Source organism: Nymphaea colorata, chromosome 9 (genome assembly GCF_008831285.2).
Source record: "Nymphaea colorata isolate Beijing-Zhang1983 chromosome 9, ASM883128v2, whole genome shotgun sequence".
Classification (NCBI taxonomy): domain Eukaryota; kingdom Viridiplantae; phylum Streptophyta; class Magnoliopsida; order Nymphaeales; family Nymphaeaceae; genus Nymphaea; species Nymphaea colorata.
Genome location: NC_045146.1, coordinates 3,111,491 through 3,126,684, shown reverse-complemented (window position 1 = coordinate 3,126,684; position 15,194 = coordinate 3,111,491). Strand labels below are relative to the sequence as shown.

The following is a 15,194-nucleotide window of genomic DNA, read 5'->3' as shown; positions in this document are numbered from 1 at the left end:
AAAACGGTACAAATTCAGGACCAGATTTGTGTATAGCCAAATATTTATCAAACCGGACCCAAAAATCTGTAAAATCAAAAAAGCTCTTTTCGGGTTCAGAACTTGAAGTATGAACCCGATCCCAACCCTGTAACTTTGAATATTTATCAGATCTGTTGAACATATATAAGAAGAAATATGGAAAACTAACCTCACAGAAAGAATATGCAACTTATATCTTTCACTTGACAATTTTGTCTTTCAAAAGCGTACCCAGTATTATCCCCACAACAAAGAGAAAGAACTGGTTGTTTTTTCAAATTCATACTCCTTTAAAATTCCTGTTATAAGTTCTCTAGATGCGATTCATCGTATTTTCACATAATGAATGGTTTTAATGTGCCTGCCATCCCTTCAAATTTGAAGTAAATAAATCCGACTTCAAATCTCATATTCAATTATCACAGAGATTGGATTTTTCTCGCTACGGATTCAACACTGAATCCTGATGAAATTTGACATGTTAATTCATATGAGGACCAATGGTATACATATATATAATACGTCTTAGAGGAAAATCTAAATGAAAAAGAAAGCACATGAGATACTTGAGAGGTTAATTAATGTAAATTAAATTAAAAAAAAAAAAGAACAAGAGATGCTTACTTCTTAGTTTCCCCGTGCAGCACCTAGAAGGCGAAAAAGTCGGTGCAGTACGCCTAATAGAAAAACGAGAGCACATCTTCAAAGGTCTCCACTAGCTCCCTCTATAAAGTGTCTAATGCTGCAAACCTTCAAGTCATTCGCCCTTCTTCATTGATTTACAGAGAAAAAGGACTTCCAACCAACAAGCATTTAGAGTTTGCGGTTTTCATTGTTTTGGACGCCATGACTGTGAGTTTCTTCATAGTTTCATACTCCTTTTCCTTTCATAATTCGTTTTTCTCATGTATAAGTATAATCTCTACGATGTAGTTGAATTTCTCTTTAATTTCCTTTTCTTTTTTTGTTTTCATTTCTTTGATATGTAATCTTATAGGTGAGATCTGTCTAATTTGTTTAATAGAAACCAGCCTTTGAATCACTAGACCCTATGAATAGTTTTTTTTTAAAATATTGCAATCCAAACAGAAAAAAACTAGCTAATAATGCATGCATATATCAAAAATGAAATTGTATAACTCATATATAATTTCTTGTATGAAAACAAACGTTGTAAGATTTGATGAATGGTATTTCAGCATGGTGGTTATGCTTTTGTATAGGTTACCATGCAGGGGATTAATTAAGTTTGTTAGTTTCATTTTGTTATATGTATGGCTTATGATTTTCCAGACAGTGGAGATGAGAGTTCACATGGATTGTGCTGGATGTGAGATTAAGATCAGGAAGGCTCTTCAAAGACTTCAAGGTAAATCGTAATCAATTTCACAAAAATCCTATGAAGATATTCAGTTTTTAGAAAACTTAATTGTTCTAAGAAAAAAATATGGTTTTTTTTTTTTGGAAACAATCTCTGTTTTATCGTCTAGATCAAAGGAAGAGTGCTGCCTTGTTGATCATTGCAAAATCCACCTTTCCTTTTCTTTTATTCCTTGTAACCAGTCCCTAAAAGCCATCAACCTGTTCGTGTTCAGAACTGTTAGCACTAGGGTAGTTCTGGCTAACAAAGCACCATTTTGCAAAAAATGGAATGAAATAAGGACCATTTTTTGATAACATAACAAGAACATCTAAGTGGTACAACAGAAAGACCATTTTGTGGGAAAAGGGGAAAAAATTAAGTTTAAAAAGAAATATCGAAATGATGTACTCTAGTAAAAAATCCACTTTAGGTGAAAGAAAATTGTAGATTAACAATGGTTTAGTAAAGCACCAGAATGGATATAGATCTACAGTTCACGAGAGGTTGAAACTAGTAATTCTTTTATAAATCCATTTTTAGAATTTTTTCTTAATTTAAATTCTTTTACAGTCAATTACAAGGATTCAATATAAAACAAACAATTGGCCAACAAAGAAGTTTTTGTCTTTAACAGAGATTTTTTGTGATGTTGTATAAACATAATATTTTTATCAGAAGGCCAAACTTTTTTGACATCTACCACAAGAATTGTGTCAAATAAGTAAAATACGATAATGCAGTGTTACATGAATCTGCCCAAAATTTTGAAAACAAATTATTATTATTATTGCCAAACGTTCCTATAGGAAAGCCAATGCGGGTCGATTTCCATTGATCTAACACACTATTTCATGCATCTGCCTCTCAATCTTATGAACAAATTCATGACACAGTAACAAACTATTATCATTGCCAAAACCAGTATAGGGAAGCCAATGCTGGCGGATCTATTGACCAGACATAATCTATCATCACATTTCACCAAGAATAAGATTTAAGATGATGTACTACTCCTCGATATGTTTTGACCAAGGTAGTCAATTTTAGATTCTCCTTTTTTGGCTTGTTTATGGAATTAAGTTATTTTTCTTTTTTACCTGTTCATAGGAGTTGATAGCATTGATATAGACATGAGAATGCAGAAGGTGACAGTAACAGGCCATGCAGACCCGAAGAAAGTGCTTAAAACAGTAAGGAAGACCGGGAGGAGGGCTGAGCTATGGCCATCCCCATACAATACGGACCATGCATACATCCATCACTACCACCATCATCAGTATCAGCCTCCGCATGCTACATCCCGTACATCATCATCATACAACTACTATAAGCATGGGTATGACGGCCACATGCATGGCTACTATCATGGTCCTCCCCGTCCTTCTCTCTTTAGTGATGAGAATCCCCATGCATGCTCTATCATGTAATAATTCACATGATCTATCCGAAAGTGATCATCTTCAGTCTATTTTCTATTATACGCATGTAAACATGTCCATGCACATAATGCATGTAATGTGCGCGGACATGTGTGTGTGTGTGTGAGAGAGAGAGAGAGAGAGAGGTTTCGTTTTAATTTGGAATTAGTACTGGTAAATGTGATGAAGTGCGTTTTTAATTTGTTTCTTCATTTTCGCCATTGGACCTGCAATCAGATGCTTGGGGCTTCGGTTCCATTAAACTTGAACTTGAATCTTAATTTGGATCCAATAGATCTAAAGTCGGATCCGATAATATATATTGAAACATATGGTGGATCTAGTGGCGGAGGCACGACTGTGGGCCAATGCCCGGACCAGCCTACAAAAACGGTCTTATTTACATGGTGGCACTATATCAACTTTTACTTATTTATATACAAGTGCCTCTTCAAGTTGAAAATTTAAGACAGTAGCTGCCCCCTTATATATATATATATATATATATATATATATATATATATATATATATATAAAAGAAAGAGAGAGAGAGAGAGAGAGAGACGGCTAACACCAACAAAAAGGGAATCAGAGTAAGGTAGAAATGGGGCTTTTAATTGTCATATAAATGGGTGAGTATTTTAACAAAATTGATGGTAATTCTTAAGAAAAGCTTTTCATCTGCATAATTGACATATTAATAATCTCAACGAATTGGAAAATAACAAGAAACAATTTATTATCAACTTTTACTTATTTATATATAAATGCACCTTCAAGGTTAAAATTTAAACGTAGTGCCCCCTTAAAAAATATATATATATTTTTTCTGTTGCTAGAAGCATTTTCTTGAAGATTTTTCAATTAGAACTAGTTGAACATACAACTAATATAGATATAGTTCATAAACTCTGTCGCTCACCAAACGCATCCCTCGAACGCTTCAGTTCTTCAAAAAACAAGGCTCTGACGTGCGAACGGCGAACCGCTGTGCCTTTCCGTTCACCATTGTCTGGCGACTGCCGCAGAGTCCAAAATACCCTTGACGCTTCCATTTTAATGTGGTGGATCTAGGTTGGATCCAATTAAATGTATTAGATCCATTTCACGCTTTTCCAATTTAAAGTTCAGCTAAAGGAGTTCAGAGCCTTTAAAGATTCCAATTAAATGTATCGAACCAGCTTGCTGATCAGGACCCGACATGGGTCCGACCCAGAGATCAATACCGTGTTTGAATAGTGGAGGAGAAAGTCCGAGATAGACATCGATCATACGGTCCTGATCAATCATCTCCAAAAAATTTGGATATGCCCACACTGTTTTCATATTGATATTTGTGAGCATTTTCTTTTCATTTACATACTAATGCAACTTAAAATTTTGTACCGGATATCTCTTAACCAAAATTTTCTGGTTCCGCTCATGCTCTCCAGGCTTTGCCATGTATCAAAGTGAGTGTAGTATAGCTTTTCGGACCACTGACTGGTAGAAGGTCAATCTCAGGTGTTTGGTATAGCTGGTTGGACCAATGATTGGTACATGGTCAATCCCTGGTTCCCAGAAAGCTAGAAAAAAAAAAAGAGGGTATGTAAGAGGTGTAAAGTTGAAGACATTGAATCAACTATGGATTAAAACATATATGTGTAGGAATCCAATTTGGTATAACTGAGTGAGAGTTCATAACAAATCCAGTTCAAATTGTCTGGATCTTACTAGCATACCTAAATTAGGTTTGCGTTTGGAGCCATCACGGTCGGATCTTTTGGATCCTAACATCTAAACTGGGATTTGATTTTGGACCAACGAACTCGTAGCTAGGTTTGTTGGATCCTAGCTAAACTGCGGTTTTAATTGTACACAATAAGGAGTCTCAGCTCAGCTCCTCTGCATCGGCTACCATCTGTAGTTAATATAAACCAAACCCGACCCATATCCAATAAAATATTAATTTATTCTCATAGTAAAATGTTTATGTCAGGTGGAATCCGGGGCATGAAGTTTTGTTAAGCCATAAAAATCCAACAGCGATACTCAGCAAGATCTTTGTCGTTGACTTAAAATCTGGATCTCACTGGATCCGATATACTTTTGCATTTTTGAAAAATAAACGAGACCTATGAGCATATCTTATTTGGATCGATCTCTTAGCAAGCCTCAGCTTATTCTTGAGTAAGAAGGAGGGAACTTGAGCACGTAAACGGTAAAAGTCTGGTTACTATCAGGACCAGAGATGAAGTTTCGGATTCATCAACCCGAACCGACCCGACCCGTACACGAAAATATCTGGCCCTCCGTGGGTGGCTGGAGCCAGGTCGGACGCGAGCGCTTTTGTCCTCCGGTAAGGGTAGTTTGGTCATTTAGTTGGGATTGGTAGGCCCCGCGGTGTATGGACGTGTCTGAATGTAAGGGTAAAGAAGTCATTTTTTTTCAAATTCTGCTATAAAAGTCCTTTCTTTCTAAATCATAGAAAGGGAGCACGAAAGCGAAAAGCGTCTCTCTCTTCTTTCTCTCTTCTGTTCTTTCAGATCGACGAGGAAGGAAAAGGGTGGACGAAGCGGAAGAAGGGAGGGGAGCAATGGCGTCGTTGTCAAAGGATCGAGAGAGCTTCGTGTATGTCGCTAAGCTCGCAGAGCAGGCGGAGCGATACGATGGTAATCGCTCACTCCGCCGTCACTTCTTCTTTCCCCATTCTCTGTTTCCTCTCCTTCGTTCCTTTCCTACTTCTGATCGCCCGTAAGGGAGAATTCTATTTCTAAGGTTTCTCATTCAGGTCTTCTGCTGTGTTCTCGTATATGGATTTTGTGTAGATCTCGTTCGTCTTTGGTCGCCTTCGCCTTTGTTAGAGGGGCCATTTCTCCATTGCCCATTCTCATGCTTTGGGGCTTCTGGGTTTTTGGCGTTTTTCAGGATTTTGTTGATCCAAATTGTGCCGGGGAACTCTCTCACACGCACACATTCTCTCTCTCTCTCTCTCTCTCTCTGAGACCTGTTCTTAGGTTTATCCTGTTCAATTTTCGTCTTACTTTTCTCATTTTTGCTGGAAATGGTGGATTAAGTAAGCAAAAATGTGCGGCTCAATAATGCGTAGTTAATTAAGAAAAAGCGAAAGGAGTCAAATTGCAGTCTCCTTTCTTCAATGTCAGAAAGTTAAATGACGTTAATGTGAAAGAGGAGATTTGTTCACGCCCAAGAAGTCAAGAACCTATCTTTATTTCTTAGGAGAGATTGATGGTAACTAATCTGTCACACTTGTTTTAGGCTTTAGCCTTCAGTGTCTTTCTTCTTTTCCTTTTCCAGAGACCAAATTCAAGCTGATGGTTACTACTTACAACTTCCATAAGTTTCGCTTAAGCCTCTGTGGAATGGGTCAGCTTATGTAAGTGAATGGAAATACGAATTCCGAATTAGAGGGAAACAAATAGAAAAAATCTTCGTTACAGAAGGGGTGAGAGGCCGATGCGCGCGCGTGTATATATATATGTATAAATTATAATACACATATAGTTATTTTTCTTCCCAAATGGTGAAATCTTGAAATTCTTCGACAAATTTCTTGATTAAGTTAAGCTACTATTCTTTGGTTTATGTTTATTGTTTCAATGTAAGGGAAAAAATCATAGCTGCAGTTCATTTCAATTACAGAAATGGTTGATGCAATGAAAAAGGTAGCCATGTTGGACGTAGAGTTGACAGTGGAGGAGAGAAATTTGCTCTCTGTGGGGTACAAAAATGTGATTGGAGCTCGCCGAGCCTCATGGCGGATACTTTCTTCAATTGAGCAGAAGGAAGAGTCTAAAGGGAATGAAGCACATGTGAAAAGGATACGAGAGTACCGTCACAAGGTGGAATCAGAGCTTTCAAGTATCTGTAATGATGTGATGACTGTCATTGATGAACATCTCATACCTTCATCACCAGCTGGTGAAGCTACTGTTTTTTACTACAAGATGTGAGTGACTTCTTCTGTCATATTTGTATCTCTTTGCCTTTATTTCTATTAACACAGCATGTCCTGGTGACGGTAATTTCAACCATTCTATTACCATTTTGATAGGAAGGGTGACTACTACCGATATTTGGCTGAGTTCAAGTCTGGAAATGAGAGAAAAGAGGCTGCTGATCATTCGCTGAAAGCCTATGAGGTGGGATATCATGTTTACTGCTACTTGGTTTATTCCATTCATATACGAGGCATATTAATTTGCAATATAAAATAAACAGAACCTTACATTGCTTAAAAAGATGTAAACTTATTGATTCTATTGTTCAACCTGCGCATTAAACATATAATTCCTCAGAAAGAGAACCGGAAGATCCAATATTATGTTCAATTAAGCAGCGTACTTGTTTTTTTTTGTTTGTAAATTTGTATAATAAATGATTTATACTGCTAGGAATAATAATTTTTTTGTTTTTTCCTATTTGGTTGTTTGTATTGTTCAAACTATCCATTTTGATTTCAATGCAGTGAAGTTTTTTGGTTCAAGGAGTCATCATGGCAGTAATCATTGGTATGCATATTGATGTTTGAAGTTTTCGGTCTGGATATTTAAAAAGTCCAATTAATGTGTACATTATAATTCGTAAAGGGTGATTGACTTCAGCATGGCATCTCTTGGCTTGTCTGGTATAAATGATTATTCTTAGAAGGGAGTCTGCTGGACCCTTCTATAAGATTATTTTTGGTATATTTTACTGGAGAATAAAGGAACAATCTGAACAGGAAGTTTACTTTTAATTTGAAGTGAAGGGGACAAAGAAAAGTTAGGGGTTTGGGCAACATGATGTTTTTGGGAGGTGGCTGAGACTGGAAATATTCCTAGTTTTTTTTTTGAACTCATTAAATAAGGTCATGCTTGATCAGTTGATCCCGTTGTATTTGTTAAAGATCTTCACTTATACATTCATGTATATACACATAAAGGAATTCATCACATGATTATCATAACTTAAAATTATGTTCAGGAAACTGGAGTATGACCTAGACAATACAGCATCAGCTAGCGATGTGGTATGTGCTTTGTTGTACCGTGTTTTCTGACTGATCAAGTTCATCTACTGGCTTAATGATCAATTAGTTTCTCTTTAGGCCATGTGGTGACGGCTGACATGGCTGGTCTATTTCTAAAGCAATTTTTGCATTTCATATTTTTGTACCTCTGAGGAGGTTAGAGCCTGAGGGAGGCAACTTTGCATTTCATCAATCTGTTTATGGATTCTAGACTTTATATTTTCTTCTATATTGTACCTCATACTGGTAGTAGTTAATTATGATCCAAAAGTTTATTTTGTGGGGCTTCAGTTTCAGGCTTCCAGCTAAACCAACTAGACCTGTTAGGTGCTTGACACATGGTTGCTATTTGGTGCTTTTGGCTACTTAGTTGATGGATGATGCTTACGTTGCAGTAAGTTTGTCAATTCGTATTCTTTTTAACCTAAAAAAACTGGTTCTCATTGTTAGGGGAAAAGTGCCTTCTTACTTCCTTTGGACTGAGAGAAATGTAATTCCTCAATTACCTGGCATATGAGATTGGTACGAAGTGCATGTTGGTCTTGGTTCAAGTTGCTTAGGCTGGAAGAACTTGGATCTTGCCTATCCTTTTTCTCCATATGTTTTTATCTGACGTCCTGGTGAACCTGGGTAACATATTGTAGTTAGATTTGAACCTTGCAGGATCTACCATTCTTTGATTGAAAAAAAGATGAATTAAGCCTCCTATGAAATGTATATCTGAATCATTGTCACAAATATTACTATTTTTTTTCAAAAAATATCATGCTAAAAATGAAAAAAATAAGGAAAAAAAGAAAAAAACGTTAAAAAATTGCAATATTTTGGGAGAACAGCACCAAAAGGAATCAGTGTAGGAGGCAGGACCCATTGGATCTATTTGAATGGATCTGTCTCTTTAATGGGTCTGGAGAATAATATGCTGGGTCATCAACTAGGACTGAAACGGGTGGATGATCGTAACCATCACTCGGTACATGGTGTGGACAAAGGTGCAGGTGTAGACATTGTTGTGAAGTAATTTAACAAAACATGGGTGCAGGGACATGCATATATAAATATCCAGATACACATATTCAATTTCTGTATTTGCATAATGTAAATTTGTGAACAAATAATATTGAGATATACCAAAAGAATTCAAAATATGTGTCTGCCATGTCCAAGCCATGTCCCACATCTGCACCTCTGTCCAGCTATGTCGACTGTTGACATGGGTGAGGCTTCCTATGCCAGGCATGTCCATGTGACATTGGGAGTAAATCAATTGAAGCCATGTGCTGGGTTGAGCTACCCTCATCCGCTTTGACTCAACCCAATTGGAACGTATCAGTTCCTATTAAGCCATGGGAATCTGGTCCACTTGACGAGAAACTAGCCAGTCTTTCTATCATTTGTGTTCAAACACTTTTGCCTGTATATGCTTGCTGTGTTTTTGTGGATTATAACTGTATGAACTATGAAGTTCTAGATCAAGGAAAAAAAAAGAAAAGAAACCTGAGAGTGTTGTTTTTTTAACCGTATTTTCAGTGTTGTACGATACGTATCGTCGCGTTTCAAAAATGTGATACGATACACCACTTGTATCATATATTTACGATACATGCATCGTATCGTATGATACAGAACGATACAATTATGTCACAGCCATTCAGGTACGTTACGATATAGTTACGACTTACGATACACTAATTTTTAACTTTTTTTCAGAATTTTTTCTTTTTTTTTTAAAGGATACAGTTATGATACATTACGATATTTTACAATACAGCGTATCTTAAAGCATTACCGATACGGCTTACGATTCGCTTTTTACAACATTGCATGTTTTTCAGAAAAAAGTTGGTATATTTTAATTTTTTGGTGGTTTTTTTCATAACCACAAATATCATTTTTGGGTTTTTAACTGTGAGGTTTTGCTCGGGTATTTTTAGGCAAAGTTGTCTTTTGGGAAAATTTCAGCAGAATCTCTGCAAATTTTGGAAAAATAAAAAAATCCTAAACATTAAATAAAAATAGATCAAATGTAAACTAATAAGAAGACATTAGCAAAACTATATAAAATGATAAAAGTAATGTCTTAATGGTGATTTGAAGGATAATAAATAATTTAATTTAAGTTTAAAGGTGAATCCATGATGTCACTAACCTTAAAAAATTAAAAAAAAAAACGAAAAAGGGGGAAAACCAGGAAAAAAAATGCATGAAAAAACATTTCCACGGTTTTTCATGCATTTTTGGGGCTTCTTTTGTTCTTATGATTTTTCTCGTTAATATCATGATATTTTCGAGAATATTGTGATATTTGTGGTATGGTTTATTTGGACAGTTTAATAACTATGAAATATGAATATGTACTAGTGTTTTTGTAACAAAATTAATATAGAAAAGCCAAACATAAATTTTCTGTTATTTATTTACAAGTTTTAAAAGGCAAACTTCCCAATTAATACCCCAAGAAAATTTTTGTTGATAAGAGTCAGTAAACATTTGTTAGGAATTTGCTTACAATGGATTGAGAAATTTCTGGTTGTTTTGGTGCTTTTCCATGTTGGCCAACTTTATTTAGGGAGGTGGCACTTTGTGCTTGTGTATTTCTTCTGCATCTTGTGCAGGCAACTGTAAAAGTGATTTAAACATGGTTGTATATGGAACTATGCAAGATCTTCTGCAGATTGGGTATGGTTAGTTTAGAACTTTGGGGTTCAACTTGTGCTATTTATTTTGATTAGATCATGTGGGCATTTGAGAAATCCAGACTTTGGAACTTTTATCCATCCTTGTAACTTGCTTGTACTGCATGAGGTTGTAGCGGAAACTGTTTCAAATATGAAAAGTTCATTGCTGTCTACTACAGTATGAACTATGATTAGTTGCTTTAGTTGTTTTACTTTTAAAGTTCGGAAACAAGTATTAGATAAAAAGTTCTCTTAGAAAGAGAGTAAATCAGAAATTTGATTTCTGAAAAGAATGTGCATTATGAAATGGATCTGATTAGTGCCCCTTTTTGTTTTTATAATTGTCTTGCAGACAGCTTCAAGTGCAGCGGAGGCTGACTTGCCATCCACACATCCCATTAGATTGGGATTAGCATTAAATTTTTCAGTTTTTTATTATGAAATCATGAATTCACCAGAGAGGTATGCTTTATACAGCTCGTTGACATTTTGTCTAGTGCATGAGATCAATACCTTGACAAATAGTTTACGTGGTGTGTAATGTGGTTCTGTGGATCTTTTCTTTTCGGTGCAGAGCTTGCCACCTTGCAAAGCAAGCCTTTGATGAGGCTATTTCTGAACTTGACACTTTAAGTGAAGAATCTTACAAAGACAGCACTTTGATTATGCAACTGCTGAGGGACAACCTAACACTATGGACATCTGACATCCCCGAGGATGGAGGTAATTGAAAGCTTTTACTTTATGGTTTTTTCTACTTGCCTGCTATTTTAGTCACTTTTTTTTGGGGTATCACTAGCTTATTATCGCAGTGCCTGGATTGAGAAAAGTGAAGTATGTTATTTTCCTAAATTGTTATTGTTGCTTTCCTAATAACCATGTGCAATGTTATCCGTATCGTACGATACGGATGCGTATCGTACGATACGTATCGTATAGGTCAAGAAAACCTATACGATACGCTGTTTAAAGACGATACGCGTCTGTATCGTACATGTATCGCACGATACATGCGATACGGGTTAAAACACAAAATTTTTTATTTTTTAAAGTTTAAATACTCCTCCCTCTCTCTCTTCTTGTATTTAAAAACTCCAAGAGACGTAGGAGGGAGAGATTTTGCACATTTTCATAAAAAATAACCAAGGATTCATCGATTTGGAAAATATTATCGTTAAATCATGAAAGATGATAAGTTGATAACTATATGTTTTGAACTTATAAAATTGTGATGTAATATAAGTCCTAAAACTCAAAGTCCTAAGACTCTAAGTCTTAAGATTCTATAAAATTTTCAAGTTTAAAATTGTGATGGATGCTTATTATGTTATTTTGAATATCTAATTTCTAGTTTTTGAATGCGTTGTTGACACACATGAATGTTCCTTATGTATGATGATCTTTTTTATATTTGAATATATTTTTCTTGATTTCTGATTTTTTGTTTATTTTTTCAGATTTTTAATAATTTTTGTCTATTTTTTCTGATTTTTAAATATTTTTTAAAATTAAAAAATTAATTTTACGATACGCTACGCTACGTTTACGATACGTTACGATACAGCGTATAGGTCAGCCCGACCGATACGCGATACGCTACGCCTTTTATAACATTGACCATGTGTCCTACGGTGACAGTCATATGAAGGCTCCAATCGAATTCTATAATAGCACCATCATGTTTTGAGCTTTCATCTTCGGCAATTGATTTGATTTGTTTCTCAGTACCTGTTTTAGTATTCAGAGTAATTTAAGTGGTAATTTTTAATTACTTCTAGTGAAAGTGTGCACGTTCTGCGTTGCGTAACGTATAATTGTCTATACAATCCATGTTTTCCCATTGTGAGATCTTTGTTCCTGTTTCCCTTTCCTTTTGGGTACTTTTCTGATTTTTTTTTTTACAGTTTTTTAGTATTTAAAACTGAATTGCAATTTTTCAGGTTACATTGCATGACATAAGCTGACGTTTGTATCACATCTAACTTTTCAACCCACTGATATGGTTCAAGTTATGAGTTTTACAACATTGTTCATGGTATATCATGGCATCTAACCTTTCAACCTACCGATATGGGTCAAGTTATGAAGTTTACAACATTGGTTCATACTACTTCATGGCTTGCTTGGATGCCTGTGAACCATTCTGTGAAGAACCTGAGTTGCTAGGGGCAGTTGAATTACCCATCCGTATCTCTGGTCTGAGCTTCATCTCTTCCCCATTGATGAGATTCTTGAACGTCTTCCTGAAGAATTAACAAAAGTATTTTCGGCTTTCATAATTGGAATGGATTTTCTGTTGTGAATGATAGGGGACAACCTAGCTTTTAAAGGGACTTGCTTTTAAAACATATGGCTGTCTATTCTGTTTCTTGTCAAATCAATATCTTTCTCGTATGTACCTTTATACTGATCTCCGTTGATGAATTAATGGCAGCTGAAGACCAAAAAATGGATATCTCTACCAGTGGTAAAGAGGAAAATGGAGAGGTGATTTGCTTTCCAAAATTCAAGTTTCAAGCTTATCCTGGTTTACCAACTTTTTGAAAAGTTGTTTGCTGACTACCCTTTGCATTGCAGTGATTCACGCTGTTGGGGCCTTGAGTGACGAAGGTGGATGCTGGTTGTATTGGTCTTATATTAGGAATCAGGTCTAGCGTCTACTATTTTTGAGTGAAGTATTTACAGTATGCAGTCGGTAGAATCATTTTTAGCTTCTCTCACTGGACAATAAACAAATTTGCGTTGATGTGTTTTGCATTGAGTGTGTACAACAAGGCTGTACTTTTCCTGCTACTGTACCTTCAGTGACTATTTTGCTTCGTCAATCTGGGACCCTACTCGGAGTCATAGGGCACAATGTGATAATTTATTTCCTCCATTTACCTCCCTGGTGGGTGATAAACTTGTGGAATAGAATGTTTATCAATTCTCTAAGCCTCTCTGGGCAGTATTTCTGGTTCATCTCAAATTTGTCCAAGAAATGAGCTATGATTAAACTTGTGGAATAGAATGTTTATCAATTCTCTAAGCCTCTCTGGGCGGTATTTCCGGTTCATCTCAAATTTGTCTAAGAAATGAGCTTATGATCCTTCAGCAGCAACGTCACAGGCACCCTTGCAATACGCGGAATACATCATTTTATGCAGTCTTTCTGTGCTTAAAATTATATGAATAGGACAACACATCAGTGTGAAATGGGGCATGCCTGCAACATAAGCCAGCAATTGATCATCTTGTCTGTTGTTTAACCTCAATATGCGTACCGTATCGGATGACAAGGAAAACCGTGGGGTTTTGGAATGGATTAAATTCCACAAGCGTGAGCCCAAGATTGAGCGCAACGCTTGGGTGCTTGCGCACATAAGAAATGCTTAGATCCTTTTATGCATGGATTTGGCACTACTTATAAATGTTTTGTATCAAAGATCATTACCGGCTTACAGGATAAAGTTCAGATTGAGGTGGATTTGGACCTGTTGTTGCATTTGGGATTCACATATTGTCTGGCATGGTCCAGATTGTATCTGACCCGATAGAATGAATCTAATCTACTCGCAATGCCTGCGTTAAGGAAGAGTTCTGCAATGGTTTTTGCAGTAACATGTTCAGCGCATTTTCCTAACTTGATCAATCATCTAATCCCGGACAAAATGTTTTGAACTATTTTGCATATCTATATTTTACACAATATACTGACGTGTGAGTGTACCAATTACCATACTTTTTTGAATCTGAGCTTCCCGGTTCATAAACTTGTAGAAACGAAAGAAGGGATAATTAACCATCACTTCCGTTGTAGTCTAGTTGGTTAGGATACTCGGCTCTCACCCGAGAGACCCGGGTTCGAGTCCCGGCAACGGAACTACTTTTATTACTGTCAATTTATTTATTTTTTTTTTCAAATATACAACCTCCTCTTGTCTTACTATAGCCCAAGCTGAACACAGCAATACCGCATCCATCTCCAAGACTGCAGATCAGGTTCCAAAACCGAATATGAAAAAGTTGAATTGCGCGATTACTTAAATCGGATTCAATTTGATACCTGGTTACGGAGCGCCTCCAATAGAGTCAAACGTCAAAACCGTGGATACGAGATCCACAGAAATAAACCGTGACCTAAATGACATACAAAGAAAAAGAAAGGTTATGGAATAGTTGGAGGGTTTCAACAGTTGATTAACCAAAATAATTATTCTGATGCGCGAAGAACTGTCCAAATGGCCCCCTTTTTATTTGCCTCCGCGTATAGTTGGCAAACCCGTCTTGGAGATTCAGACCTGCTGAACACTAGCCATTAGGTTAGAGAGTTGTCATAAAATAAATTTTTATGATGCATTTTTTCTTTAAATAAATGAAGAAGGTAAGTCTAGAGGGACTTCCACTACAAAGCTGCCGGAGGTGGTTCCATTGTCAAGGCTTCATTGGATAAGATGATAGCTTTCCAAGAGGAAGAAGCTGCAGCCGAAGGCTTAAGCATCCACAAACTCGAATTTCTGAGGTATTTGGAATCTTGGGTGCAGACTTTTATGCCCCACTGCACCATGAAAGCCTTGTTAAGCAGCTGAATATCTCTAATGCCGATAGCACCCTACGGGATAGGAAGATAAAGGGTATCCCAACCAACAAGGTGGTAGTGTCGAATGTCGTCAGTTTCTCCCCGAATGAAGCTAGTCACGAGATTTTTCAGGGTTAGCATTGTT

At 36.4% G+C, this 15,194-nt stretch overlaps 2 protein-coding genes and 1 non-coding gene across 3 annotated transcripts; all 3 read left to right on the top strand.

Moving 5' to 3' along the window:
• Positions 1–1,311: 1,311 nt before the first annotated feature.
• LOC116260314 (heavy metal-associated isoprenylated plant protein 28) lies at positions 1,312–2,811 on the top strand. The gene is made up of 2 exons (XM_031638559.1): positions 1,312–1,390; positions 2,492–2,811. The coding sequence occupies exons 1-2, from the start codon at positions 1,324–1,326 to the stop codon at positions 2,809–2,811; spliced, it is 387 nt and encodes a 128-aa protein (XP_031494419.1). The 5' UTR covers positions 1,312–1,323.
• Positions 2,812–5,270: 2,459 nt separating this feature from the next.
• LOC116260560 (14-3-3-like protein D) lies at positions 5,271–13,452 on the top strand. The gene is made up of 7 exons (XM_031639005.2): positions 5,271–5,453; positions 6,445–6,751; positions 6,857–6,944; positions 10,844–10,953; positions 11,066–11,214; positions 12,926–12,978; positions 13,069–13,452. The coding sequence occupies exons 1-7, from the start codon at positions 5,378–5,380 to the stop codon at positions 13,069–13,071; spliced, it is 786 nt and encodes a 261-aa protein (XP_031494865.1). The 5' UTR covers positions 5,271–5,377; the 3' UTR covers positions 13,072–13,452.
• Positions 13,453–14,280: 828 nt separating this feature from the next.
• On the top strand, positions 14,281–14,353 carry TRNAE-CUC (transfer RNA glutamic acid (anticodon CUC)). Its single transcript has one exon. It is a non-coding gene; the product is annotated as a tRNA-Glu (tRNA).
• The last annotated feature ends 841 nt before the right edge of the window (positions 14,354–15,194 follow it).

Bases quoted from the DNA above. Each gene is read 5' to 3' on its own strand.
- LOC116260314 (XM_031638559.1), top strand. From the start codon at position 1,324: ATGAGAGTTCACATGGATTGTGCTGGATGTGAGATTAAGATCAGGAAG. The intron at 1,391-2,491 runs GTAAATCGTAAT...ACCTGTTCATAG, and splicing joins GGCTCTTCAAAGACTTCAAG to GAGTTGATAGCATTGATATA.
- LOC116260560 (XM_031639005.2), top strand. From the start codon at position 5,378: ATGGCGTCGTTGTCAAAGGATCGAGAGAGCTTCGTGTATGTCGCTAAG. The intron at 6,752-6,856 runs GTGAGTGACTTC...CCATTTTGATAG, and splicing joins ACTGTTTTTTACTACAAGAT to GAAGGGTGACTACTACCGAT. The intron at 6,945-10,843 runs GTGGGATATCAT...ATTGTCTTGCAG, and splicing joins ATTCGCTGAAAGCCTATGAG to ACAGCTTCAAGTGCAGCGGA.